Here is a 27,079-nt window from a genome sequence, read left to right as displayed (position 1 = left end):
TAGAACTAGTGAGGTGACCAGTCTATTGCCTGAGGCCTGGTGTAGCTTACCACTTTTAGGTTATCTATTAGTTGGTCAAGAGTTTGGCTATGACATCTTATGAAACTAAGAAAAATACAAAATAGTCTGTATAGTCAAAGCTTTCAAGACTTCTCTTTCCCGTTATTTCTGGTAATCAACCAATCTTCTTTCTTTATAAGAATTCTGTGAGATAGTTAGACGAGGTACTTTAGAAGGATTCTCAGAGCAGTTTCAGTTTTCACTGGTGCTAAGCCACCATCTTAGACAAGTTATTTTAAAGATTCTTGAGATTTACCATTTTGTAGATTTTTATTAGAAAACGGATGTCCAAAGAGTTGTGAAGGATTTGGTTGGATCCTTGAATTAGAATCCAAGTATTGTAATCATTCAGTAATTCTGCCATTCTACCCTACTGGCTCCCCAGGACCTTTATATCACTCCCAGATTAAAATGTATTAATTAGCATTAATTAGTTACTAAATTATCCCCTACCCCAAATGCTTAAAAAAACTTCCTTAAATCTCAAAACCTACCGTAGTATCCACAGGTTTGAGGATCTTCTGTGTGGGAATATGCTTTGGGCCAGGTTCTTCAGCCGATACAAATACACATCCTTCAGAACCCAATGTAATGATGACTATTTTGCAACCCCTTTCAATCAGTACTGATCCAGCTTTTCCAGCAGCTGCAGGGCTGCTAATTTTAAGTCCAGTTAAAATCTCAGCCTGAAATACAAACGGGAAAACAGTGATTAATATGTAATTCATGCCAGTTTATCTGAAGTTGTTTTATTAGAAAAATGATTTGGTTTTGAGACTCTTGATAAAAGTGAAGTGGTGATGCCACAAGGTTGGGTTACCTTTTAGGGTATCCGTGAGAGCAATGACATTTATATAGTTCTTTAATTTTTGCAAAATACTTTCTACACATCATCTTAATAGTAGTAACTGATAATTATGTAGCACTTTAGTTTTTAAAGGCACATGTATACAACCATATAGGGTGTCCCCCAAATCAGAGTGCAGTTTTAAGTTTTAACAGGTTTTAAAGACTATTGGGATTACTCTGTATATTCTTTTATTTGAGACTCACAACTCTGTGATGTGTGTAGATGCTTTGGTATTACTATCCTCATTTTACAGATGATTAAACTGAGATGCAGGGTTGTTAAGGGATTTGCCTGGGTTCAAATAGCTAGTGTCAAATGTGACGTATACCTGTATACCCAGATTTTCCTGTGTTATATGGGGGATTCCTGGGTGGGGTGGGAGATTGGACTAGATGAACTCTACCTTTCAACTCTAAAATACTATGATTCCCTGTGGACTCCGTATTTGGGAATTTACCAAATGAACTTATTCAAATTTCAGTAATCACACTAACTGGGATGGGGAGATTTCTTTAAGTTCATTTCAGTTTTAAAGGGGAATTATGAAAAGGGAAAAAACTAGACTAGAGAACTAGAGTAGGAAATTCTTTAAAAAAAAAATTTTTTTTTAAACCCTTAACTTCTGTGTATTGGCTCCTAGGTGGAAGAGTGGTAAGGGTGGGCAATGAGGGTCAAGTGACTTGCCCAGGATCACACAGCTGGGAAGTGTCTGAGGCCGGATTTGAACCTAGGACCTCCCGTCTCTAGGCCTGACTTTCAATCCACTGAGCTACCCAGGTGCCCCAAGAAATTCTCATTTATAAGTATAAAGAAGCCATGCTGCTTGTTATCACTATGTGGTCAGGGCTATGCCATAAGTAAGGCACAGTCTCAACATAAGATGGCAGCCAGAAATTCATTCTAAGCCTATAGCTTTTTAATTAGGGCTTTAAAATAAGTCCAGCAGATAGGGAAGAAACTTAATCCCAAATTAGGTACCAGGAAGACTCAGGGTTACAGCCCTGGTATTGGCTGAGTACCTAATGATTTTGGAGAATTATTTAAAAAGTTACAACAACACAGAAGGTGAAGGATCCTCTTGTGAAATTCCCTTTATAATTAATCAATCTATGGCTCACTCCAGAGGCATTAGGTTTATCCCTTTTTCCTCTCTCCAGATCAAGGTATGAAACTGCTTTATTGCCCCACTGGTGTGCTTTTTTTCTTAGGTAGTAGCAGCAGTCACTGAATTCATACCACAATAATGTGAGTTCACACACTCAAGCTGGCCCTTGGATTTGACGTATACAAGGTACCCATTGCAATAGGGCACTGTGCTAGGTGCTGTGGATATAAAGGTAAACATCAAGTATTCCCTGCTCAAGGAACTTAAATTCTACTGAGAGAGAAATGTAAACAGAGAAAAGTCACTAGAAAATAATAAATACAAGGTAGATTCAAAGCAACTTTGGAGGTAATAGGCCTCCTTGAGGTGATGTCTGAGTGGAACTTTGGCAGATAAGAGGAGAGAGTGACTTGTTGGTCTGTGCAAAGTCATGAAGATGGTAGTTGGAATGTTATGTATGGTGGCCATCAAGTAGGCTAGGCTGGCTGAAACAAAGCAGGAAAGTGGAGAAGAAAGTGAATAAGGCTAGAAAAGGAAACAGCTAGAAGTCTGATTGTGAAGAGTTCTAAAAGGCCAGCACGGTTGTCTGTATCTTATTCTAATGGTGAGACGAAGACAATGAAGCTTTTTGAGCAAGGAAGTAACACAGTTGGACTGTGCTTTAGAAATTGTCAGCTCGGTAGATAAGCAGAGCCTGGGTAAGAGAAGGGATACACGGAGACAGAGACCAATCATGACGGAATGTAATAGTTCAGGCAACAGGTAATGAGGGACAAATGTTGGCTGTGATGTGGTTAGGGAGAGAAGGAAATGGATTTGATTTTGTGGAGGTAGAACTGACAGGATTTACTGAGTAAAGTAGAGAGAAGAGTCAAGGATAATTCTGAGGTTGTGAACTCAAGTGACACAAAGGATAGTGCTGTCATATTATGTGTTCCGTATTCCCAATGTAATAGGGAAGTCAGGTAAAGGGAAAAGTTTTGTGGAAAGATAGTGAGTTCAAGGGCAGTTAGATGGCTGTGTGGATTGAGCACCAGGCCTAGAGATGGGAGGTTCCTGAGTTCAAATCTGGACTCAAACACTTAGCTGTGTGATCCTGGGCAAGTCACTTAACCCCCCCATTACCTATCCCTTACCACTCTTCTGCCTTGGAACCAATACATAGTACTGATTCCAAGATAGAAGCTAAAGATTAAAAAAAAAAAAAAAGGGTAGGGGTAGGAAATAAGAACACACACATAACCTACCTCAAAGACTTTTTGTGAGGAAAATGCTTACATAATTGTGAGTGTCATTCTATTTCTGAGCTTCTATGGTTTAAGAACTACCTTAAGGGCCATGTGAGGGGGAGCAGAGTCTTAGGGGCTGCCCCTCTCCAATTCCTTTCCTTCAACAACCCAGTAGCTAACAACCCAGAAATGAACAATATGATCGAATGATTGAGTAGATCACATGACTTAGCTCTGTCCCTATACTTTGTCTCCAAAGACAAAGGCCTTCCTGGTTATCCCTAAAGTGAACAGGCTCTCTTGCAATATTACCTCACTCTCGTTGCAGCAGAACACATCGGAGACGGAATAGAATTGTGCATCAAGATCAGCTGTGGCAGGAGCGGGATTAAACACTGTCTTCACTGCAACAGAATGAAAATGTTGTCTGATGGCTGGCAGCTGGATCTTAGGCATTTTAAAACATGCATCAGGGGATATCTTGAAATGGCACCATTTTGGTCTCCTAAAATTTTTTCACCATTTAACAAACCCCAGGGAATGCCCAGAGAAGAAAGCAGTGAGCAAAGAGAGTCAGCACAGTTTTATCAAGAATCCAACAAGCCAGATTCACCACATTTCCTTTTATGAACATGGTTACTAGACCAGTGAGAATTGGGGGAAATTATAGAAATATGTAAAGTGGATCAACTCTTAGCTACTGCACTTACCTAAACTTCAGCAATGCATTTGGAAATTCAATACAACCAATATTCATTAAACTTCTTTAAGGTGCCAGACACTGTGCTAGATGCTGAGGATACAAAGCTCCAAATAAGCCATTTTCTAGGCCACCAGGAGCTTATAGGAAGGCATTTTACTTGAGGGGACATAATGTGTTCATAGAAAAATGTAATCTAAGGAAATATGAGGAGGAGAGAAAGGGAAAGCTTCACAGAGGAGGTATCACCTAAACTGATCCTTGAGAGTGGTTAAGGAACATGACAGGAGGGAGTATAAGACAGGCCTGGGGAATGGCTTATGCACATCTAAGAAAGTGGGAGACTGGATAAAAAGCTCAGTGGCCAGCTCACAGTCCAGTCTGGTGGAAACATAAAATATGTGAAGGACAATAATGTGAAATAAGGTTGGAAGGTGCTGATCATGCAATTGAAGATGATGACCTATTGGGTAGGGTCAGACTTAGTTGAATAACTGCTCAAAGAATAGTTACTTAATTTCAGACTGGATGGAGGTATCCAGTACAGTGCCCCAAGGATCAATTTTTCCATGGTCTTGTGCTTTTTAACCATTTTTTCAATGATTTAGATGAAGGCATGGATTGGATGCTTATTGCCTGGGTGGTAATACAAAGCTGGGAGGACTAGCTAACACAGTGGATGACAGAATCAGAATCCAAAATAAATCTCAAAAGACTGGAATGATGGCTATATCCAATAAGATGGGAAAAATATAAGGCCCTAAATCCGGGTTCAACATAGTTACAACATGGTGGAAACTTAAGACATACTTAGACATCAGCTTGTGTGGAAAAGATCTAGAGATGTGAATGGATTACCAGCTTGATGAGTTGACTAATAAGCAACCAAAAAAGTATTAAGTCTGAACTTAGGTTGTATTAAAAGAGACATAACATTAAGAATGAGAAAGGTATTAGTTTCCCTTTATGGATTATCTTGCTTGCTTATAGTTGTATTCTTAGCACTTAGTACAGGATCTGGTAAAAGTAAACACTCAATTATATCTATATATTGAAGCTGAAGGAAAGGAGATAAAGTAATAATAAAGATACAAAAATGCTCTACGTGAAGATCCAAAACTTAAAAATATTCCCAAACACACAAAGATAAGCTGCATGAAAAATAAAGACTATTTTAAAAAAAATTGGAATTTTGAAAATAAACCTTCTGTTGCAGAAAAGGTTTGGATCTTTTACAGATCCAAATGAGAATGACTCTCTAGCTTCTGAAGGTGTTTATCAAATGGTGACTGTGCCGTTATCATACACGTTTATGTGACAAGATTCACTTCCAGATTCTCTGAGCTAAAATAACATCATCAGAAACTGTTTATGTTGGGCTGCTTCAGTGGTGATTCAAGTCAGTCCTGGCATAGGCCTGGGAACTGGGCTAAGGATTTGTATTGGGGGACATCTGACATGCTAGTTTTTAAACCTCTGTGATTGGTTCTGAGCCAGATGGCTTGGTTTTCACCATATTTGTAAAGTTCCCTAACATTTGCTAAAACTAAAAGACAAATGTAAAGCCAAGTGGATATAAGAAGGCACAGTAGTTTGCTGTGAAAAATTGTTAAAGAGATCAAAATCAAAATAAAGTTGCCTCTTAAAAAGCTAATTTTAAGCTAGAATGAGAGAGAGATGTTTTCATAGAAAGAATGACTAATGTATAAAATTACCTCCACTCTTGTGGGCCATTGTTAGGGCTTCCAGAGAAGTAGCTGGAGATATTTCTAGCTGGCAGATAATTACTTTGGCTCTGCTAATGATATCAGCTGCCTTCCTCAGGTCATCAGAATTCAACAGCAAATTTGCTCCGGCCACGATGACGATAATATTCTGTCCTAGAAAGATATTTCTGGGTGCTTATTTAATTTACAAAAACAAGTATCACAGAATCTCTGTGTTGGAAGGAAATTCAGAGGACATCTAGTGTAATCTGTCCCTGAAAAAGAACTCATTCTACAACACTGACAGGCTTTTCTTTCAAGACCTCCAAATGGGAGGAAAACATACCACTTCCCAAGGCAGTACATTCCTTTTTCAGATATTTCCAATTATTGTGAAGTTCTTTTTTTACCTCAAATTTTAATTTGCTTTTTTCACAATTTCTACCCATTGCTCCTTCTTGTGACCTCCAATCAGAACAAATCTAATTTACTTCTCATGTGGCAACCCTTTGAATACTGATTAAAATCATATTTTCCGCTTCCTTTAAGTCTTCTCTTCCTCAAGCTAAACATACTCTGTTCTTTCAACTAAGCCTTGTTGGACATGAACTTAAGGCCTGTCCTCCCCTGGACACTTTCTAGCTTAATGTCATTTCTTAGATGTGGTATTTCAGGTGCAGTCTGACCAGGGCAGAGAGTGGTGGGAATACTACCTCCTCATTTCTGGAAGCTCTGTCTCTTAATACAGTCTAAGACTGCATTACTTTTCCTAGATGCCAGCTCTTGTGGTTGCCTTATGTTAAAAGTACGAAAGCCCCTTGACCTATTCCAGATGAACTACACAATAGATAATCTTCCTCATCTTATATTTGTAAAGTTTTTTTAACCTAAGTGTAAGACACATTTATGTTTATCTCTATTAAATTTCATCTTTCTTTTTTTTCTTTTAAACTTCCATCTTCTTAGAATCAATACTTAGTATTAGTTCCAAGGCAGGAGACAGTAAATATAGGCATGTGGGGTTAAGTGACTTGCCCAGGGTCCCATAGCTAAGAAGTATGAGGTCAGATTTGAACCAAGGACCTCCTACGTGTGTAATTACAATCTGTTACACTAAAAACTACAATTCCCAGCACCCTACTCTTCTTCTCATGTTACGTGCTGACATGGGCAGGATATAAATTCTGTGTAGTTCTGCCTCTCACTCTCTTTTCTTCCTATGGTGGCAGCTGTGGATGTGGGGTTTTTGAGCAGGTAGAAAAATTAGTCACATGGCTTTATTTTGTTAGATAATTACCTTTTTTGTTCCTTTATTTCTAGTGATTATTAATAAACTTTATAAAATATAATTCTTGGAGTTGCTGAACATTAAAATTCTACATACCTCCAGGCCTGGCACTCTATCCACTGAGCCACTTAGCTGTGCCCTAAACATCATCTTTATAGAATAAGGATCACAAAATTTTTCATCTTATATTCTGCCCAATCGTTTAGTCCAGTGATGGGCAAACTTTTTAAAGAGGGGGCCAAAGGAAAGGAAGTGCTCATCTGTCAGTCTATTGCTAAGGCAACTCTTTCGAAGTTTCATTGTGTTCATCAGATTAGGAATAATGTCACGTGGCCAGATAGAACATTTCAGGGGGTCCCATGTGGGCCGTAGTTCGCCCATCACTGGTAGCCTATCATAATATATTTTTTAAATTCCAAATGTCTTCTGATGTTGGCTATCTCTTTAAGCTCTATGATATTCCCATTTTTCATAAGTATTATTACAACTTTGCCTTTCTCTAAGTCACTGATAAAAAGTGTTAACTACTAACCATCGATCACTAGAACACTCTAAAGGAGTCCTTCTTAAAAATAATCATATCTTACATTTGTATAATGCCCATGGAAGATAATTTTTTGGATGCTAAATAATGTAGAAAATGAAGCCATTGAATTAGATGAGCTCAATGGTCCCTTTCAGCTCTAAATCCATAATCCTATTCAATTTGTCACTTTTCTTTCCATAAAGAGCAACTTTGGTAATGACAATTTTTTTTAACTTTGCGAATCATATTTTGATCACATTCAATATTGATAAAATAGTAAATTAGTTATTAATGTGATTTAGTAATGCTTAATGATATTAGGTCCAAATATCAATAAATTCATCATGATTTTGTTGTTATAGGAATTCTACCCACCAGAGCAGTTCAGAATCTGTGTAAGCTAGCAGATAAATCTTGTTGGACTGCCTAAGGCTTAGAGAGATTACGTAAATTGCCCACTCCATACAGTTAGTGGAGCATCAGAGGCAGGATCAAAACCCCGTCTTCCAGACTTTACATATAACAGTCTATCCACTATGGCACACTCTATATCAAAATTAAAGAAGCGTAATGACTTACACTTAAATAGTACTATATTATTATTCAGCATGATGTAGAGGATTATTGAAGGACATGAACAAGAATGATACAGGATAGATGAGAAGGGGTGGACAGGTTGCAAACTGAAATGGCAAAAGAAGGCCCCATATTAATAAAGCACAGAAATAAATATCTGATACAATTTTTGTCTTTAAGGAATGTATAAACTTTTTTAAAAAACCCTTACTTTCTGTCCTTGTAACAATTCTAAAGACAGAAGGGCAAGGACTAGGCAAACAAGTTTAAGTGACTTGCTCAGGGCCACACAGTAAGTATCTGAGGCCAGATTTGAATACAGGTCCTCCTGACTCCAAGCATGGTTCTCTATCCACTGTGCCACCTAGGTGCACTGAACATATAATCTGATGAGGAGAATATGACATGTGTGTTGATAATTAAAACAGAAGGCAGAGGGTGAGAAAAGTCCAAATGAAAGGCCATAAAGAAATTCCGAGGAGAGAGTTTACTTCTAGCTGGCGGGTGGGTGGGGGGAGGTGGGGAGGGTGCTAGAGATGGTACCTGCATTCCATTTTTAAAAAATGGGAGGCATTTCAAAAGGCAGAGGTGGGTTGGGGAAATGCAGGGTAGGGTAAGTAAGTAAAAGCACAAGGGAGGACAAGAGCAGGGTATAGTGAATGGCCTATTTTGCCTGATACATATATTATAGGAAAGAGAGTGGTAGGAGATAAAACTAGAAAATCAGGCTGGAGTCCAGTTGTAGAGGGGATTAAATTTAATTCAGTAAGCAGTGGAGAGCAGCTAAAAGTGAATATGCCTACAGAGAATGTCAACTTTGATATTATATAGGACAGTGATAGTGAATCTTTTACAGATGGAGTGCCTCACCCCACCCCCAGCACCTTACCCCAGAGAGGGGAGGAAGTGTTCTCATTATTAACTGTTGGGCAGAGGAGCTGAGAAGTGAGGAATGTCTTCATGGAGAGGGGGAGGGGAATAGCTCTGCCCCGAGTCCCTCTGGCTTTCTATTAACGAATTCTGGCAAGTAATGGCAGGCGTGCCCACAGAGGGTCCTGTGTGCCCTTTTTGGCATGCATGCCATAGGTTTGCCATCACTGATATAGTAAATTCTTTTTTCTTTTTTTTGGGGTGGTGGTAGAGGAAGTGACGATAGTGGGATAAAGAGGTGGAATTTGTGATAAGGACTTTGGAAGCCCAAATACAGACTTCACTTTTATTGGTAAAAATAGGAGTAAATTTGCACAATGTACATCATCAGCGACCAGTGTGCAGTCAGTTTTTGTGTAAAGGCAGCAATCATGGCCCAGTTGTGTATTACACAAAGTCTATGATTAGAAATGTTTAAAAATATTTGATAAATGATAAGTTGTGTCTGATATTGAAAGAATTTGGTGCCAATGACTATATTTAATAATACTACACTCTCGGAATTATCTCTGTCTATGTGATCTCAGGAGAGAGAGAGGAATGGGACATTGAAACCTGGCCCATTTAATGAGCTTGGACCCACTGTCATATGATACAAGAGGCTGAACCACAGGCGCTTCTGGTGCCTTGCCATGGGGCTTCTCTGTAGAGATGAATGCAGTAAATCATAGAAGCTGTTCTTGTTGCTGGCTGATTTGTCTATAAAAGATCTGGCCTAAAAATAATTTTGAACAAACTAACTAGTCACCTGACAAAGACATGGTGTTGGTTGGAAAGAAGATGAAGGAAAGCCTGTATGGATGGATCAGCATAAACCCTTCCCTACTATCAGAAAAACTACTAAAAATATGCATCCTCTGGGGTTATAGTGTCACCTTCAAATTCAAAAGATAATAGCAAAAGATAATATTATTATCAGAGAAGTAAGGAGAATCTCTGAATGGAAGATCCATTTCTCTTATTCCACAACTAGAAGAGAAATAAAGTGTATACACAAACACACAGACGCAGCACTAAGACTTTTTTAGAGTACCCTGCACTCACATACCCATGAAAACACAAACCTTCCTTATGTCAAAGAACATGTGCATACATATAAACTGTTGATTTGATAAAATTATATTTTGAGGCTTTTTAAAGAATATTAGTGGCAGACTAAGAAGATCTAGCAGGTTAGAGCAAAATGGATTCCTTTTTGGAAGTAAAATACTCTTTTATAAAATGGTACTTTAACATGGGAAATTCCTACCTTCATTATTGACAATTATTGAAGCAGCTCCTGTAGCAGCATCTTTGGTCTGATACATAAATTCTGAAACAGAAGATATATTACTAAATAGTAGACAGAACACAACATATATAATAGACTTTGGCAAAACAACAACAAAGACATGAACAAATAACTCAATTCGACAAAAAAAATTCAATTCAAGAACAAAAACAAAAAAACCTATTCTGTACCAGGCACTGTGCTATAAATACAAAACCAAAACTGTTCTCTTCTCAATAAGTTTTTTTTTTTTAAATTTTAAACCCTTAACTTCTATGTATTGACTTATAGGTGGAAGATTGGTAAGGGTAGACAATGGGGGTCAAGTGACTTGCCCAGGGTCACACAGCTGGGAAGTGTCTGAGGCCGGATTTGAACCTAGGACCTCCTGTCTCTAGGCCTGGCTCTCAATCCACTGAGCTACCCAGCTGCCCCCTCAATAAGTTTTAATTCATTTGAAAAGTATTAATTTATACCTACAAAGTAAAAAAGAGTAAATGAAGGAATCTATATTTTGATGAAGTCTTTCTTGGAAGAAACCACAAAATTCCATAGCATTTATATATGTGGCAATGCCATTTTCTTTTTTCAAAAAGTTTTGTGAAAAATTTAACATATAATATCAATACAAACAAATGTGTTTGGTGACTGCATCTATATTAATTTCAATGCATAAAATATCACAAAACTATTTAAATCTTTTTACATTCCCCTTGAATCTCCATTAAAAGCTTTTGTCCATTCATTTTCATTTTCTTTTCTTCATATAACTATAGTTAGTCTACAGATATACTTCATTCTGTTAATTCTGCTTTTTTCCCCTTCGGATAATTTCATACAGGTTTTTCTATACTTCTTTGAATTTATTGTAGTCTTTGTATTACATTAAAGTACCATAATTTATTTAACCACTGTCCTACTGCTGAGCAGTTGTTTGCAACTTTTCATAACTATGTATTATGCTGCTATGAAAATCTTTGTACAAATAGTTTTAAAATAGTACTTTCCAGGTTTATTTTTCAAAATCATATTATTAAGTCAAAGGTTTTTTTTTTTGTCTCCAGATTTTACTCAAATGCCACAATGCTCTCTAAAAAGATTCTACACTCTTTCAATTCCACCAGCAATGAATGAATCTTTTCCCCACAACAATGTCAGTTCTGGATTTTGCTACTTTTTATTATTTTCACCAATTTAATGGATATGAATTGGCATCTTAAGTTGTTTTCATTTGCACCTCTTTTGTAGCACTAGTGAGATTAGGAATTTTTTCAAAAAATTATAAATAATTTCTTCTTTTGAAATTTCCAAATTTATATCTTTTGGCCATATATCTGTTGTGGTCTGGGAACGAACACTGTGACTTAATAGTCCCACATATATCTCAGATGTTATTTTTAATGACACATTTGCTATAAAAATTTCCCAATTTCTACATTTCTTATATTCCTTCATGTTAATTATATTCCTTTCTGTGGCACAGAAAAATCTTAATTTTAATGTAATCAAGCATAACTGTCTATCCTTAATAATTCCATTTATTAAGTTAAAAAATGTCATCACAATTAAGAAAATATTTTATTCAATTTTTTTAAACATTTAAATTTTTTTTCACTTGGAAATCAATGAATCATATGAAATAAAATCTGAATTTAAATCCTTCCCCACTACATTGAATAAATTTTCTCAAATATGTTTTCTAAAAAGTGACTTTTTTCTGAATTCTTATTTTCTAAAAAACCCTAAGTACTAATAATTTTATATACTATTTTGTATATGAATAATAAATTTTTGAATTCTAGCATATTTATCCTATTCTACCATATTATTTCTCTAACTTTTCACCTAGTCTCAAATTGTTTTACTTTGTAATATATATCAAAGTATGGGCATGTAAAACTCCCTTTCTTCTCCCTTTTCTAGGTTATTACTCTTTTTTCTTTCATTCAATAAAAAGACTTGAGAAATAGGAGACAGGAAAGTTGTTAAAACCAAAAAGTACACTTATTTCCATTCTTGTAGGCCTTATACACACAAAAAAATCATAGTATGTGAAACTGAAAAGGAGAAGTATGGGTGGCAGCCTAATGTGAGAATCAACTAAATTAGGAGAGTTGGGTTTAAAATTGTTTTCTGAGGCCAGACTTGAATCCAGGACCTCCCACCTCTGGGCCTGGCTTTCAATCCACTGAGCCACCCAGCTGCCTCCTAATAATGAGTTTTAATAATAATACTGTTATTCACTAAATGTGTGATTTTGGATGAGACCCTCTACCTGTATGGACCTATTTTCTGCAAAATGAGGGAAATGTGCTTGATATGTCTTGTATAATACATGCATGTATGTAAGTATGTATATATACACACATACATGTTTACGTGTACATTGACCATTCATGCACTAGTCCAGAGAACTACCAATGAAGAAACCAACATCAAGAATATAGATAGGCATCATACTAAGTATATGTAATTTTTAGGAAAAATTAATCCACAATTTATACTCTTAGAGATGTCTGGGGCCCTAAGAAATTGGTTAACTTGCCAAGGGTTGGAATATGTGTCAGAGGCCCCAAATTCGAACCCAGAGCTTCCAGATTCCCAAGCTGTTTTTTGATCCTGTCTCTTGATTAGTATACACTGCGGGCACCTAAGAATTGTTTGCTGAATGGAATTTCTCTGCACTAAAGTCTTTTCCAGATCTACCTTTTCTTAATTTATCCACTTATAACCCCAACTCCTTTAAGGTCTGCATACTCCTATTTTCTCTCTGCCACTTCATTTTGAAGCCTGTCTACCTGATAAAACAGCCATCACCTGCTTTTTGCTTTACTTTGACTAGAAGAAATGATGATTAAGAATTAAATTACACAAATTAAGGCAGACAAATACCGAAGGGGAAAAAACCTGTTAGCCAAGAGAATGTAATGCAATAATAAAACTTTTTTACTGTAAAAGGAAAGAAAGATTTTTTAAACTTTAAAAGATGAAATTTTACCTGTAGAAATATCATTCCGCTTTAAGTTTTCTATATAATCACTGCCAAAAGAATCTTTGCCAACCTGTACCAAAGAAATGATGAACATTAGAGCTTTTACATTTAGCAAAATGCTATGATGTAGTTTTTAGAAAAATTAACATTTAAAAAGGGCATATCTGCACTATACTTTATAAACATGAACTAATTAATCCTCTTAATGTAAGATGTTAGACTTGATATTTTAGCCCTGAGAATTACACTATGAATTAATGTTCCAGTTACTTCCTACCTAAAATGAAAAACACTTCATGACTATTTGAAGTGCTGTCACGTGAAAGAAGGATTAGACTTAATCAGCTTGGTCCAAAAGGATAAAGCTGGAAAGGAGTTGTTACAAAGAAGCAAATTTTGGTGCAATATAATACAAAACCTCCAATTAAAACTGGCCAGTAATGGAATGGGTTGTAGTGGGTTCCATCATTGGAGGAGTTAAAAAAGCAAGATGGACCACTTATCTAGAATACTGTAAAGGGGAATGATTAAATGAAAGTTCTTGAAAGATGGGAAACCTGAGCTAATCGTCTGAAAGAAGAGAAACACTAAAGGTGGTGATAAGTGGGAGGGGGTGGTGCACATGGTCTTACTAGTCAATAAGCATTTTAAAAATGCTTACTATTTCTTAGCCAACTCTAAGACTTAGGGACACAAAGAAACATAGAAAAATAGACCCTGTCCTTAAGGAACATACATCCCAATGGAAGAGACAATGAGGAAATGATTAAGTATTTATAAGATGTACACTGAAAAGATGAAAGTAATTTGAAAGGGGCAGTAATTAGCATCTGGAGGGATCACAAAAGGAAAAGCCTTCTAGAGAAGATGGGATTTGAGAAAGGCAGGGAACTAAGAGGTGGAGGGGGCTAAGCATTCTAGGAAAATGATAAAACAAATGCACAAAGAAAATATCCTTTTAGAGGAACTGCAAGTAGGCAGGTGTAGCTAGATTGTAATGTACAAGGAGAAAAGAAAGGTGTAAGAAGGCTGGAAAGGCAGGAAGAGGCCAGGTTATGAAAAGCTTTGAATGCCAGAAGGAATTATATTTGATTCTGGAGCTAATAGTAATTCACTGCAGCTCATGGAACAAGGGAGGTGACATGGTTAGAACTATACTTTAGAAAAATCATCTTGGCAGTCAGGTGAGTGATGGATTGGAGTGGGGTGAAATGAGGCAGGGAGAATAGTTAGAAGACTGTTGCTGTAATAGTCTATTGGGGAGGTAATGAGGACTTGAACTAGGGCTATGAACATATCAGCGGAGAAGAGGACATATATGAGATGCCATGAAAATGCCAAATGGATAAAACTTGGCAATGGGTTGGTCATATGAGCTTAATGATAGAGGAACCAAGAAGACACCAAAGATGCAAGCCAGGCTGATTGGAAAGATGGTGGCGTTTTCAACCGTAATTGTTACTGTTGATGCTGTGTTTTTCAAAGAGGATCAATAATATCATGGGTGTTGTCTTGGCTTACAAGCTAATTGGATTTAAGGGGGACACATAGTCAGTCTCCTTCTCTCTTTCAGAGTCACAGAAGTCCAGTGGCAGGGCAAAAGTCAAGACAACTGGTGATGGCCCAGGATGCAGTGGATGACCTTGGTATCTTCAATGTCTGACCAAGCTCTAAGTGCTCCAAGACTCCTGCTTCAGCCTCTTTCATGGATATGGGAATTTAAGTGACACAGGAAACTCTTGGTGTGAAAATTTCTTCCATAAATGCTGATAGGCAATTCTTTTATAACTTAGTTTTAGTGAGTAGAAGGGTTGTAGAGGAGATACAGATTAAAAGATTAAATGACATGCATTCACACAGTTAATACTTATACAGGCAGATAGGAAGGCCTTGAGCTGGAGTCTTTCTGATGTCAGCCTGACATTAGTACTCTCTACTACTCCAGACTGTATCCTTTGATAGCTGTTTCTTCGAAAAACACATTGCTTTATCTTTTCTCTGCCTTTTCAGGACATTTTGAAGATTCTTATGCCCATTCATTTCATACTGTCAGGATCCCAATTATAATAGCTAACATTCACATAGCGCTTTGAGATTTGCAAAGCACTTTAGATAGTACATCTCATTTGATACACCAAACTTGTGAAATATATGCTATTATCTCCATTTTACAGATGAAGAAACTGAGATTTTGAGAAGTTAAATGACACCTCTAGGATCATACAACTAAAAACTGTGCCTGAGGCAGGATTTGAGCCTACGTCTTTTTTGACTTTTAGTTCAGTACTCTTATCTACTGAGCCATACTGTCTCCCAAATTCTACAATACTGAAAGCTTAATACAAAGAGTTTTATCTCAAGGGAATCCTCTTATAGTAGGAATCCTTCTGCTAAAGAGGAATTATCTATAGCAAGCTGGCCCAACTCCAATGCTAGGTAAGTATTGAATTATCCTATTTCTTACTCCTCTGACTCATACCAAAATCACTCTTCTTTCTTTTATATTTCCTTCTATTTCTAAATCTTTCCTTGAGGAAAAATCAGGTGCTACATACAGTTGGGTAAGTTCCAACATAGGATACTATAAACGACTAGAATAATATTGTTCAGTTCCAGACAGGGCCATCCCTATAGGTGGGTGGAGCTCAAGTTAAAATCACATTTTAAGAATTTATTCCCTTCATTTAACAGTTTTATATTGATGAAATATGATTAAAATGAGGGTCAAGTATAAATCTAAATCTAGAATACAAAGGGTGGTAGGTCTTACAGGAACTTCAAAAGGACAAAAAATGGTCTGAAGGCCATTTAGTCATTCAAATAATTACTAAGCATCTGCTCAGTAGTCAAATGCTTATGCTAAGTGTTGTGGGGAATACAAATATTTCTAACACATGGGTCCTGTTCTCAAGAAACAGATAATCTTTTAGTTCCAAGGTATGCAAGTAGAGGTATGCAAGGGGAGGCAAATTATATTTTAAATGCTGAACCTAACTATACTATAGCTTTGTCAGTTAATAATAGTAAAAGAATCAAACCCAACCAGGTATGCCTTGTGATTCTCTCCTTTCTTTCTGTAAATGTTACATAAATTATTTCCCCCAGGTACTTAAAGTCTCCTCTAATTCTTTTAATATTTTGATGTTACTGAAGGAGCAGTAGTAAGCCTGCCAACTGATATCCTTTTGTCTCTTGACAGGATCAAATCATTTCCTTTTGGAGAATAAAGGAATTTAAATAGGTCTGGATCCATGTTCACAATACAGACTCTTGAAATAATGCAGTATGGACCCAGATTGAAAATGTCTCCTTTCTTAGATAGAATTTAAGGGCAGTAAATACCAAATTATAAATTTGTATTCTTCTTCACATCTTTCTAATCACAACTCCCTCCAATATATATGAACAATTCTGGATTTGGGTAAAAGAGGTAAGTGAAGGGAAAACCTCCTTAAAGAATGAAGGATTTAAAAGCATTAATAATTACAATCATTAATAAAATTAGCTAACAATTAAAATTATTTTATGCAAAGCATTGGGATGCAAATATAAAACAGTCCTTGCTCTCAAGGAGCTCACATTCTAATGACGGAGACAACAAACACAAAAGGAACATTTCAGTTAAAAGACAAATGAAAAGTTCCCCTAGTTCTTTGGTTAAAGCAGCAAAAGTAGATGGTAATACCTATTCTTGCTATTTCCGCTGATAAAATATTAGCTTCTGAGGCTGAACCAGTAACAATTGCTAGGAACTTTGGTGATAAGAACTTTGTTTTCTTTAGCAGATCTGGCCATTGCTGTTGCCAGGCTCCATCTCAATACAGGTTACCTCCCAGAATGATGGCTCTGGACAATGTGTCAGAAGCAATGCCATTTTAAATACTTTTGGGTTCAGGGTCCTTGGCTGTCTCCATTTGGGTCTACAGGGAGATGGTGGTGGCCTGTGTAGCCTGGCCCATGCTGTTTCCTGTCTCTTCTCCAGGTTTGGGTGATCTGCCTGCCCTATGGCAGCTGACTGGAATGGCTGGCCCCTTCTCCATAGGAGCTGCCTCCTCTGATGATGGCTGCAGAGCCTAAGCTAGAAGCAGAACTAGTGGTCTGGGGGTGGGGGAGGAGCACTCCCACTCTCAGGCCTTCTGTCTTGAGCTACCTTTTGGTGGCAGTTGATCAACAATTACTCCAGAGCTGCCCCCCATGTATACTGTTTCCCAGGAGATTGACCTAGATACTTATTAGTATTTACTTATCATTATTCAAATCCTGTCCTAGATACTTATTAGGTGTGAGATCCTAGATAAGAGACAAATTCTTATCTGTAAAATGGGAGGGATTGACTTAATGGCCTAAGGCCTCTTTCATTTCTAAATCCATGATCCTATGAAATAATAAGAATTACCCATTTTCAAAGAATTTTCTGGCAAATAAGAATATGTTAGAAGTTGAAATATGCGTCAGTATGTTTTGAAATTATTTCTTCTTTCTGCCTCCATGTTAGCAGTACTAATTTGATTTATGGCCAAGGAACATATGAGGAGGAGGGGAGTACTCAAAACAAATCTGGTTAGGTCTTGTGCAGGATACCCATTCAATCTATTTAGCTTGGGGATATTCACTTCATTTTTCTTAACCTTTGAATGGTTGTCATCTTAAAATATTATCAGCAACTATCACTGGACTATACTGGACCATGACTCAGTTGTACCAATCTCCTGAAAGTGTTTCATTATGTGCCTCACTAGTAGATGTGTCATTATAAAAATACTGATGTAATTCACGCTTCTTATTCTTATTCACAATTTCTTAACATATATTTTCCCTTAGCTCAATATCAGTGGTTTTTCCATGTGCCACCAAATGGACTGACATCATCACAGCTGGAATTCTGGCTTGCTATGGGAAGTTTGGTTTATAGAAGTAAATTAATGGTGCCAAGGAAAGAGAAATTTCATATCAGTTTATTTTGTACCCCATCTGTTCATTTCTATAATGAATTTTTTTCCTTTGGAAATTTTTTTATTTTTTAATGTTGCTTTGAGGCAAGTTTAACCATTTTGGCTATTAAAAATATGTAGCTTTTGCATCGGAGAAAATACTGTGGTTTCATGTAACAATAATACCTTGTATCAACATGGGTTGGAGCATCTAGGTAATGTGGTAGATAGAGTGCTGAGTCTGAAATCAGGAAGACTCATTTTCCTGAGTTCAAATCTAGTTTTAGTCATTACTAGCTGTGTGCTCCTGGGCAAGTCACTTAACCTGGTTTGCTTCAGTTTCCTTATCTGTAAAATAAACCAGAGGAGGAAATGGCAAACGACTTATGTATCTTTGCCAAAAAAACCCTAAATGGGGTCAAGAAGAGCCAGGTATGACTGAAATGATTCAACAACAAATCAACATAGGTAAGAAAATTCTGAAATGACATGAAGGCTACTTTCTAAGTCTATTATGGTTAAATAAGTCAGTTTTTTTTCTAAGTTGTTAAGTTCAGATCAACCTGGGTAGTTTTAGGAGAAGCTATATTGTTTTATCCTTCACCAGAGTGGGTAGAGCTCAAGCTCTATTACAAGGAAACATAAACCAAAGAAAGAATAGGTATGACTTCTTAAGCATACATGGCTAAAGTCTATAAATATAAACCTAAATCACTACACAATTGCCATGAATTCACTCATTCATCAAGAAAGACTTGCTAATTGCTAATAATAATAATCTTTGCTAGATGGTGTGGAAGTTAGAAAGATAAATAAGACTCAAAACCTACAGTGGGCATCTGATCTCCCCAGATGTTAGTGCTTTTTCCTCAAATATTCCTAGAGTACTCAGTAAGATTTCTTTTTTTACCCACTAACTCTCTCTATTGTATTATATTTATCTGTGTATATGCTATATGTCCTGAGTATAATAAGCTTCATGAGGATAGGAATTGTATCTTTCTTTGGACTTGGATCCCCAATCCTTAGAACAGTGCCTGGGACATAGCAGGCATTTAATAAATGCGAGCTGAAATACTATTTTGCTTTTTCTATATCCAAAGGCAGCTAGGTGGTGCAATAGATAAGAGCCTGGCGACTAGAGTCAGTAAGACTTGAATTCAAATCCAGCCTTAAACATGCATTAGATGTGTGGCCCTTAACTCTTATTTGCCTCAGTTTTCTTATCTCTAAATTGGGGCTAAAACTACTTCCTGCCTCTCAAGGTTTTTGTGAAGATCAAATGAGAAAAATTTTAAAGCACTTAATATGGTGCTTCGCACATAGTTGTTATTTATTATTTTAGCTATTATTGTTATCTAGCAGAGCATTTGGCTTTCTGCACAGAAAGTGCTATGCTAGTAGCTGTTAGTAGTAGTTAACTACTATGTTAGTAGTTAATAACCATTGCAAATGCTTATTAAAAACAAGTTAATGAATTTATTAATTTTTCAAATTCCACTGAAATCTAAAAAATCTTAAGGTCTACAGTGAACATATTTTAATTTGGCATTTGAAGTCCTCCACAGCGCTGCTGCAAATTACCTTTAAATTTTCCCAATCCAGCCATGCTGGTTTTCCTTTTTCTCCTGAAAGAAAATACCAAAATTCTTTCCCTTATTTATGTCACTTCTTTTCAGCCCTACCCAAACCCTGTTTTTAATGCTCACCTTAAGTTCACCTTGTACTCTGGAGCCTTCTTAGATTGTTCTGGCCCCCAAAGATCTCTTCTTCCTCCTCTGAACTCCTGTACCACTTACTGACACTTATATTATACAAATCTGTATTGTCAGTTAACTTTTTACATGAATGTATCTTATCTTTTTCACTAGATTGCAAACACCCTGAAGGCAAATTATGCTTCATGTTTCTTAACAACTAAAAGTTTATCATACATATCCTGGCCAATCAATATTTGTTGATTGACCTGATGAACAATTCAGTTTAAAAATACATCTTGGGACATTCTTGCAAAATGAGGTTTTCTTCATATGAATTCTTCCTATTACATGTGTTTGATCAAGCAGGGAGATGTGAATTCTATTATATTAATCACAGATTAATAAAATTGTACTTCAGTAATAGGTAAAATGATAATTGCATAGCCTGTAAATCATTGAAGGAATCCTGTGGCGAGAAAAGTGCTATATATAACAGGGAACTGAAAACTGACAGTTGAGAGAAGTTTCAGTAAAATCTTCTATCTTTTCCCTAGGAAAAATCAACCAACTCTCATTTCCATTAAAGATTGATAAATCCCTTAAAAAAAACATACCAAGGTACAAATGAACTTCAAATTTCACTAAATGCAAAAGTTGAAGGCAAGAACCCTTTTACATTTGGCAAGAATATAGGTTTTTATGGTTCATTATCAAATCATTCATAAAAATGGAGAGAAATAAAAATAAAGGGGCATCTGGGTAGCATGGTGGATAGAGTGTTAGGCCTGGAGTCAGGAGATCTGTGGTCAAAGCTAACCTCAGACATTTCCTAACTGTGTGATCCTGGGCAAGTTACTTAGCCCCAGCTGCTCTTAGAATTAATACTAATTAAACTAATTAATACTACTAATAATAAGGCAAAGGTTAAAAGAAAAAGTAAATATAAAGTTCTATGTATCTTTGGTTTGTGGGATAGTCTAAAAGTTTATCATGGCAAAAAAACAAAAGGTTTACCACTCATCACACCAAATGGAAATTATATATATATAGTTTCTAAAACCTTACCTTCTTGTCTTAATTATCAATATTGAGTATAAGTTCTGAGGCAAAAGAATCCAGGACCTCCCATCTCCAGGCCTAGTGCTCTATCCATTGGAAATAATTTAAAGAAGCATGAAACACTAGCTAAATATCTAAAAGCTTTGTTGTCAAAGTGAAATTTGTCCAAATACAACCAGTTCATTTGGTTCAATTATCACCTCTAGAAAGATGGATTTAGCCTTAACTTTTTTCCTGATTGAACTCCATTCCCCCATCAGTAACTATTTTTTGTGGATGCTCTAGACATCTTAAACTCAATTTGTACAAAATCCATTACCTTTTCCCTAAAACCCGCCCATTTGGGGAATTTCCTTCTTTCTGTAACAGGTGCCAATCAAATTAATGAATTGGTGAACACATGTTGTTTGCTGTGCTAGAATACAAATTAAAGCAAAACCAGTCTCTCTCCTCAAGGAGCTTACATATATAAAACCAGATAGATACAATATGCAGACAGAGCAGGCAGAAGATAATATTATAGGAGAAAACTCTTTAGAACTGAAGAAACTAGGAAAGGCTATTTGCAGAGAGCAGTATTTGAGTCAAGTTTTTCAGGAAACAAGGGATAATCAGAGGCAGTGATGAGATAATGTGTTCCTTGAATGGGGATAAGCCAGTAGAAGTATGGTGAATGGAAGTGGAATACTGTGCATGGAGAGCAGTAAATTGGTAGGATGTTATTCTAGGTATGGTTGGATTGCCATATGGAGTATTGTATTAGAGTTGGAAGGGGCCGGAATATGAAGAGTTTTAAATGACAAATAAATCACTTTTAAATGTGTATTTGGAGGTAATATGGAACCACTGGAGTTTATTGAGAGGACAGAGCATCGTGGTCATACATGTTTTAGGAAAATCACTGTGGCAACTTAGTGGAGGATGGACCAGAGGAGGGAGAGACCTGGGGCAGGGAGACCAATTAGAAAACTACTGGAATTAGGGGTAGCTCATTGGATTGAGAGTCAGGCTTAGAGATAAGAGGTCCTGGGCTCAAATCTGGTCTCAGATGCTTCATATCTGTGCCACCCTGGACAAGGTGCTTAACTCCCAATACCTAGCCCTTACTGTTCTTCTGCGTTGGGATCAATACACAGTATTGATTCTAAGATGAAAGATCAGGGTTAAAAAAAGAAAAAAACAATTGGAATAATTTAGGAGAGATGAGGGAGGACCTGAACCAGGGTGGTAAAATAGAGAGTAATGTGAAGAGAGAGAATACGTATGTGAGAGGTGTAGTGAAATTGGGAATAAGATTTGATTGAATATGGGGGATGCGTGAAAGTGACAAGTTAGGCGTGACACTGAGGTTGCAAACTTGGGTGACTGGAAGGATGGTGGTGTCCTTAACAGAGACAGAGAAGTCTGGAGGAAATATAATGAATTCTAACTTGGACATTGTGAGTTTAAGATCATTATGTGACATCCAGTTTGAATATCCAGCTGGCTTTTTGGTGATATGGCTCAGTACAGCTAGATACCTGGAAATCATGTGCACAGAGATCATAACAGAATCAATGAGAGTTGTTGGAAACTGTGAAGTGATATAGTAGAGAAAGAAAATGGAACTGGGTTCAGAACATACCTTGAGGGACCCACAGTTAGTGGGTGTGACACAGATGAAAATCCAGCAAAGGAGACTGAGGAATAGTCAAAAAGATAAACAGGTGGAGAACCAAGAAAAAGCAGTGTCATGGAAACCTAGAAAGGAGACAGAATCCAGGAGAAGGTAGTCAAAACTGTTTTAATTCAACAGAGGGGTCAGAAGAAGGAAGACTGTGAAAAGGCCATTAGATTTGGCAATTAAGACATCACTAGTAACTTTGAACAGGGAAGTTCCATTTGGATGATGAGGTCAGAATCCAGCTTGCACAGGGTTAGGAGAGAAGAGGAAGCAAAGGTACCTTGTTTTATAGTTTTCATAAGAGGTCAGCTGGGGGCACAGTGAATAGAATGCTCGGTCTGAAGTCATGAAGACTCATCTTCTTGAGTTCATATTTGGCCTCACATACTTACTAGCTATGTGACCCTGGGCCAGTTACTTAACCCTGTTTGCCTCAGCTTCTCATCTATAAAATGTGTAAGAGAAGGAAATGGCAAACTACAGTATCTTTGCCAAGAAAACCCCATACAAGGTCATGAAGTGTCAGACATGATTGAACAACAATAACAAAAAGGAGTTTAGCTAAGGGGAGTAATGATATATGGTAATACTTAATAGGCATTAAAGGGTCAAGTGAATGTTTCTTAAGGATGGGGGAGACATGAGTGTATTTGTAGGCTAGGAGAAGGGTTACTTCATCATAGAAAAAAGTGAAGATGATGATATCGGGGAATGTTTTCAGAGTGATGTGAGATAAAGATAGTAGAGAAGGGGGAGTTCTTGGCAAATGGTTTCCTTTTTTTTTTCCAGTGAAGTGTGAAAGTGTGGTCTTCTGTTGAGAGGGTGAGGAGAGGAGGTACTGCGGGAGATTTGAGAGAAGACATGGTTTAGAGCAGCTGCTATGGAGAGTGGGACCAAGAAATGATTATGTTGTACAATGACTGCCATGTTGCCTAAAAGTCTAGTTAAGATCAAATAAACTTGTAGTGGACTCATTTCAGTAAGGTTTTGTGACTTCCTTCATTTCAATTAAGAGGAAGATGAGAGAGGGATGGTGGGAGTGATCCAAGATTGGGATCTAGCAAGATGTAATCAGCCTTCTTGTATCTTAGGTTCACAACATCAGTTGTCCTTAACTCTTTGTTGTTTCTTATTCTCTACCTTCTTCACAAATCTGAACAGTAGTCATTTGACAAGTATTTATTGTTTACTATGTGCCAGACACTCTGCTAAATATTTGGGATACAAAGAAAGGCAAAAAAAAAAGCTTCTGTTCTTGAGTTCACGATCTAATGAGGAGAGACAACATTCAAACTATAAACAAAAAATGTATATACAAAATAAATAGGAATTAACCAACAGAGGGAAAGTACTAGAATTAATAGAGATTGGGGAAGGCTTTCTATAGAAGGTAGGATTTAGTAATAGCCATATCTATTGGAAGGGAGGTGGTCCAGTGGATAGAGTACTGGGCTTCAGTTACAAAGATTTGAGTTTAAATCAAGTCTTGAACACTTGATAGCTATGTGACCTTTGGCAAATCACTTAACCTGTTTGCCTTGGTTTTCTCCATTGTAAAATGCTGATAGACATCTCCCAGAGTTGTGATCAAATGAGACATCTTTAAAGTGCTTACACACACAATATTGGGCATATAGTAGGTGCTTTAGTAGTGCTAGCTATTATTATTATACCTCCACAAAAACTTGTAAATATGCCCCTTTCTTTTTATTCATGTGGACACCATTCTAATTTATAAAGTCATCTTATCATTTCTAATTTGGAGTATATAATTGCCTCCCAAGTTGTTTCTCTCTTGGCAATCTCTTCCCTCCCAGATCCATGCTTCACAATGATGCTGAAGGGATATTCTTAAAGCATGGATCTGACCATGTCCTTCCCCTGCTCTCTTAAGAGGTTCCTGTGGCTCTACCATCTCTCTTGGATCAAACTGAAACTCCCTTATTTGGTATTTAAAAGCTCATCACAATCTGGCTCTAGCTCCCTTTCCAGATTTATTACCCATGTCCCACACTCTTGCCCAGGTTTTCCCCCATGTCTCCACCTTATAGAATTTGTAGCTTCTTTTAAAGCTTAGCTTGTGTTAGCTCCTATACTAGGCCTTTCTCTGATACCTCCAGATTGTATTTATTTTCTATCTATTCATATATGCAGGTGTTGTTTCTCCTATAACATATAAGCTTCTTAAGGGCAGGAAATCATTTGGAGAAGTGGAAAGAAGACTAGCTTAAGTATTAAATGCACTAGGTCTACTTCTCTCCCTTATTACCTGTGTGACACTGGGCAAATAATTTCATTTCTACGAGTCTGATTTTACTCATTCTTAAAATGAAAGGAAGGTGAAGGGTTGGATGAACCATATGGTCTCCGGACTCTAAATCTAGGATCTAAGGTGCTTAATAAATAATTGTAGCTTACTGATTAAGTTGATTGTGATTTAGAGACCAGATTAGAAATGCACAAGAATTCTATTCATATCTCTCATATGCATTTAAAATATTGGCCCTTTCTCTACTAGCAGCAATGCAATGATCAAGAACAATTCTGAAGGACTGATGAGAAAGAACACTACCCACATTCAGAGGAAGAACTGTGGGAGTAGAAACACAGAAGAAAAACAACTGCTTGAACACATGGGTTGATGGGGATATGATTTGGGATACAGAGCACCCCAGTGCAACTATCAATAATATGGAATTAGGTCTTGATCAATGTAACATGTAAAACCCAGTGGAACTGTGCGTTAGCTACGGGGAGGGGAGGGAGGAGTTTGGGAGGAGGGGGGAAAAAGAATGTGAATCATTTAACTATGGAAAAAATATTCTAAAAAAAAAAATTTACCAGAAAAAAAAAATTTGGTCCTGAGACTAATAAGGGAGTATATATTGTATACTTTGCACTTGCAATAGAATCCAGAAATAATAAAACCAGTGAAGAGTTCTGAAGGATAATGATTTTTCCTGTTGGAATTTTCATAAAGTTTTTATTTGACTTTTAAAAGAATCAGAATGCTTGACCAATGTAAATTTCTCTAATCTCCCTGATACTCACCTTGCACACTAAAGAAGTCTTGGCTCCAAGCCGGGCTGCTTGGACACATTGGTTGGCACCTTTTCCTCCAAAGCCAATAAAAAACTTATGTCCATGGATGGTTTCTCCAGTTTTGGGCAGACGTGATGTAAGGCTATTATAACAAGAAAGAACAAAAACAACAGATTGGACATGGGCAACAGAAATGGCAATTAAGTTGTTCAGAAGGAAAAACAAACCTTAAAGTGCTATATTCAGTTATTACTATATTTAAAAAAAACAAACCCTTATTTTCTGTGTTAGAAACAACTCTAAGAAGGGCAAGGACTAGGGAAACAGTTAAGTGACTTGCCCAGGATCACACTGCTAAGAAGTGTCTGAGGCTATATTTGAACCCAGGTCTTCTTGGTTCTCAGGTCTAGCTCTCTATACACTGTATTACCTAGCTATTCCATTACTATTTTTTATTAAGTCTTTTAAGAATAACCCAGATAACTGTTCCCCCCCCCCCCCCCCCGGTACTTTAAATAGCACTTATATCTATCTGATCTATGTGGTATCCTATATGGAACTCTCAAGAGTTCTGTTTTGCCCTCAGTTCTCTATCTTTAACCTCAAATTTGCTTTCAATTCTTTGCTTTGGATGAAATTCTGCTAATTAGAGATTTCCTTGAGTTAATACTCATAATGATACTCCTAGGAAGATTAAGAGGCTCTCCTCATTCATTCCTCATTGTGAATTAGGACAACATGATTTCTTCCTGGTTCACATTAAACACAATTACAAGAAAATGGGAGTAGTGGTAGGAGCAGGGAAGTCAAGTAATTCTGAAGAACGGGAGGATCTGAATGGGGAGGGGTGAGGGAAAGGGCTAGAATAAGAGTGAGAATGGGGAGTTTCAACTAATAGAGAATAAGAAAAAGACACAACTACCCTGGGAGACAGGAAGAGCAGCTTAGAAAGACAGGGCAGAAAGTGAATTATCTATATTTTAATTTTTGTCTTGGGTAAGTCTTATTTTTTTATTATTATAAGGATACTTTTGCTATTTAGTTAATTGCTACTGTGTACATTATATAACTGTTTCCCTTTGATCTCTCAAATAGGATATTATACTCTTTGAAGGCAGAGTATACTCAATAAGTGTATTGTTAAATGAAAATCTTCAGCTGCTTTGTCCCCCCCCCCCCCCCCCAAGGACTAGGACAATGCTCAATGGAGAGTGAACACTTAATAAATACTTGTTTGAATGACTTAGCCTTGCTCTCTCCACTTTATGGGGCCTTGCCCAAGTCTGCTTTCACTGGTAGGCAAATATATTGTCTTCCTCCAGGCCAATTTAGCGCTTCCATGTTCTGCCTTTTGACCAAAATTGGCCTCTTTCCATCTTATTTCCTCAGGGATAGGTGCTTTCTGGGGTGAAAATAATGAATCTAAAAGAGATTATTGAATCACAAAATTTG

The 27,079-nt window shown here is 37.0% G+C and overlaps 1 protein-coding gene across 1 annotated transcript in view; it reads right to left on the bottom strand.

Moving 5' to 3' along the window:
- The window catches only part of RBKS (ribokinase), a 97,231-nt gene that overhangs the window by 36,683 nt on the left and 33,469 nt on the right, over nucleotides 1-27,079 (bottom strand). The window contains exons 2-7 of the mRNA XM_044663710.1: nucleotides 25,637-25,769; nucleotides 13,239-13,302; nucleotides 10,220-10,282; nucleotides 5,660-5,824; nucleotides 3,557-3,648; nucleotides 555-746 (exon numbers count right to left, since the gene is read on the bottom strand). Coding sequence (XP_044519645.1) covers nucleotides 555-746; nucleotides 3,557-3,648; nucleotides 5,660-5,824; nucleotides 10,220-10,282; nucleotides 13,239-13,302; nucleotides 25,637-25,769 — 709 coding nt within the window. The remainder of the gene's footprint in view (nucleotides 1-554; nucleotides 747-3,556; nucleotides 3,649-5,659; nucleotides 5,825-10,219; nucleotides 10,283-13,238; nucleotides 13,303-25,636; nucleotides 25,770-27,079) is intronic.

The sequence above is a fragment of the Gracilinanus agilis genome, chromosome 2 (genome assembly GCF_016433145.1).
Source record: "Gracilinanus agilis isolate LMUSP501 chromosome 2, AgileGrace, whole genome shotgun sequence".
Lineage (NCBI taxonomy): Eukaryota > Metazoa > Chordata > Mammalia > Didelphimorphia > Didelphidae > Gracilinanus > Gracilinanus agilis.
The sequence above is the reverse complement of the archived record's forward strand: the minus strand, read 5'-3'. Positions and strand labels throughout refer to the sequence as shown.